At 40.8% G+C, this 2,985-nt stretch overlaps 1 protein-coding gene across 1 annotated transcript; it reads left to right on the top strand.

Moving 5' to 3' along the window:
* The first annotated feature begins 540 nt into the window (after positions 1-540).
* Positions 541-1,506, top strand: LOC130880534 (olfactory receptor 688). The gene has a single exon (XM_057779614.1). It carries the CDS (start codon positions 541-543, stop codon positions 1,504-1,506), a length of 966 nt encoding a protein of 321 aa, XP_057635597.1.
* Positions 1,507-2,985: the final 1,479 nt, after the last annotated feature.

Genomic DNA, 2,985 nt, shown 5'->3' with positions numbered 1-2,985 from the left:
CTATGTGTGTCATAGAAGACTCACTATATGACAAAGAAAGCAGAATAACTACTCAGTGAGAGAAGCAGAACCCATGTCTAACTATTCAAAATCAGTTTATTTACATATTTCTCATTAGTAGCAAAATCAATTCCATGCAAATTGCTTGTGCTATAAGCCAAAACATCAATCATTAAAAAATTAATAGCCATTCAGAAACAAATAATGGTAAAAAATTTTTAGGGAAAGAATAATATTCTGCAATTATTCCTTGTTTGGATAATGGAATATGAATATAAACGTTTTAAAGTGGATATTTCACAGCATGTAAAAGCCACCAAACAGAAATTGGGCAAACGACAACCAAAACAATCTACAGCTGGGTTCTTTTGTGCCTATCCGGAATTTTTCTAAAATTGAGAATTTATTGAGAATTCAGTATGTTCAAAAGACCACATTATTGGTGAGACTGGTTCCTCTTCCTTCAGCCTAGATAACCATGGTCTCTTTCTGTTTTCCCCTAATACACAGGCAGATGCTGAGAACAAGACATACCATGATATGGATACCACACTGCATGCAAGCAACAGCTCGGAGTTTCAAGTGTCTGAGTTCATCCTGCTGGGATTCCCAGGCATTCATGAGTGGCAACACTGGTTCTCCTTGCCCATGGCTCTGCTTTACCTTATAGCTCTTGGTGCCAATCTCCTCATCTTGGTCACCATCTACCATGAGCCTAGCCTACATCAGCCAATGTATCAGTTTCTTGGTATCTTAGCTGCAGTAGACATTGGCTTGGCTACCACCAGCATGCCCAAGATCCTGGCCATCCTGTGGTTTGATGCCAAGGCCATCAGCCTCCCTGAGTGTTTTGCTCAGATCTATGCTATCCACTCTTTTATGTGCATGGAGTCAGGCATCTTCCTATGTATGGCAGTGGATAGATATGTAGCCATTTGTTATCCCCTTCAGTATCCTTCCATAGTCACTGAAGCGTTCGTAATCAAAGCCACAATATCCATGCTTCTCAGGAATGGCCTGTTAACCATCCCAGTACCTGTTCTAGCTGCCCAAAGGCAATACTGCTCCAGAACTGAAATTGATCACTGCCTGTGCTCTAACTTGGGGGTCACTAGTCTGGCTTGTGATGATATCACTGTTAACAGGTTCTACCAGTTGGCTTTGGCCTGGCTTGTGGTTGGAAGTGACATGATTCTGGTCTTTGCTTCCTATGTTTTAATTATTTGCACGGTGTTGAGGCTGAATTCTGCTGAAGCAATATCTAAGGCCCTCAGTACCTGCAGCTCCCACCTCATCCTCATTCTGTTTTACTACACAGCTATTATTTTAGTATCTGTCACTCACCTAGCAAAAAGAAAGTTTCCCCTCATCCCTGTTCTCCTCAATGTGCTGCATATTATCATCCCCCCATCTCTTAACCCCATGGTGTACGCCCTTAGGACACAGGAGCTGAGGGTGGGCTTCCAGAGGGTGCTTGGCAGGACAGAGTTTGTTTCTAGGAAGTAAACTGACTATGTAAGGCAGGACACCAAATGCCAGATGCAGTGTTGCAGGAAAAAGAAAGCATAGACTTTGAGCCCAAAATACCTTGTTAAAATTCCATCTCTCCCAGTTTCCAGGGGCATCAACTCAAACTCATCTACTTTGGGTAATGCACTGTGTGTGTAAAGCTTTCCACAATGTTAATTCTCGCTCCCTGTGACAGTCTATGATGCAAGTAGCGTTCTTTCTATGTTCTGCAGATGTGGAAAATGAGTAGGGAAACTTTACCAAGGTTGACTAGAAACTTACAACAGGAGACTTGAACTCAGTTCTTAACCCTTTCTCTCCATTCACCTCATTGCTGATTTTCATAAGGAAGCTACGATAGTAAAACAAGCTAAAATTATATATTACTCATTTTTAGTAAATTTCCATTTAGAGCATGACAGTAGAGATGAATGATAGCAATAGAATATTCAGTTCTACAAGCATCAAGAAGAGGAAGGTGGGAGTCACAGAGATGGCTCAGCAGTTAAAAGCACATGTTGCTCTTGTAGAGGACAAGGGTTTGATTCCCAGTACCATATCCACATAGTGGTTCACAACTGTCTACCTACTATCAGAGGGGATCTGAGGCAAAACGGTCATATAAAAAAATAATAAAATAAATTAACCTAAAAACTATATTTTAATAAAAGAAGAAGATGGCAATGACCACAATTTGACTCAGCAACAGAAGGTGATCAAATCCATGTCTCCTCCAGTCAAGCAGGAGTGTAATATTCACATCATATGACTGGGGTACAATTCCATGATCTGGGGAGCATTTGAAGAGTGTACAACAGCCATGTTTAATCAGATGACAAACTCTGGGACTAAGAAACCCTTCCAAACGGTAAAATAAAATTTCAAGGAAATTATCACTGTCCATGTGGCCTCATGAAGCAAAAATCAAAGTAATAACATATTCTGCAGGCAAGTCTATAGTGAAGAGAAACCAGAAGGGGTTTTCTTTTTGTTTTTATTTTCATTTATTCTTTCTTCATACAAACCTCCTAACTGCATCTTCCCCTCCCTCCACTCCTCTCAAGTCCCTCCCACCTCCCCTCTCCCCCAGATCCACTGCTCCTTCATTTCCCTTCAGAAAAGATCAAAGCCCAGAAATTTTTGTAATTGTTCACACTTAAGATAGAAAATTATGCCAGGCGGTGGTGGCTCATGCCTTTAATCCCAGCACTCGGGAGGCAGAGGCAGGTGGATCTCCATGAGTTCAAGGCCAGCCTGGTCTACAAGAGCTAGTTCCAGAACAGGCTCCAAAGCTACAGGAAAAAAAAAGACAGAAAATTATTCCTGTGAAAAACTTATTTTTCTCTTTCTTTTGGGAAGATAAAAGGCTCAATTTCTATAGTGAGTTTGTCAAATGTAATGTTACAGAACAAAATTTTAAAGAGTAACTTTTGAAATGTGAAAATCTGGACACAGCTCTGGTCTCTGGTGTTCAAA

This window comes from Chionomys nivalis, chromosome 8, assembly GCF_950005125.1.
Source record: "Chionomys nivalis chromosome 8, mChiNiv1.1, whole genome shotgun sequence".
NCBI classification, from domain to species: domain Eukaryota; kingdom Metazoa; phylum Chordata; class Mammalia; order Rodentia; family Cricetidae; genus Chionomys; species Chionomys nivalis.
This window is presented reverse-complemented; position numbering and strand designations above follow the sequence as displayed.

Bases quoted from the DNA above. Each gene is read 5' to 3' on its own strand.
- LOC130880534 (XM_057779614.1), top strand. From the start codon at position 541: ATGGATACCACACTGCATGCAAGCAACAGCTCGGAGTTTCAAGTGTCT.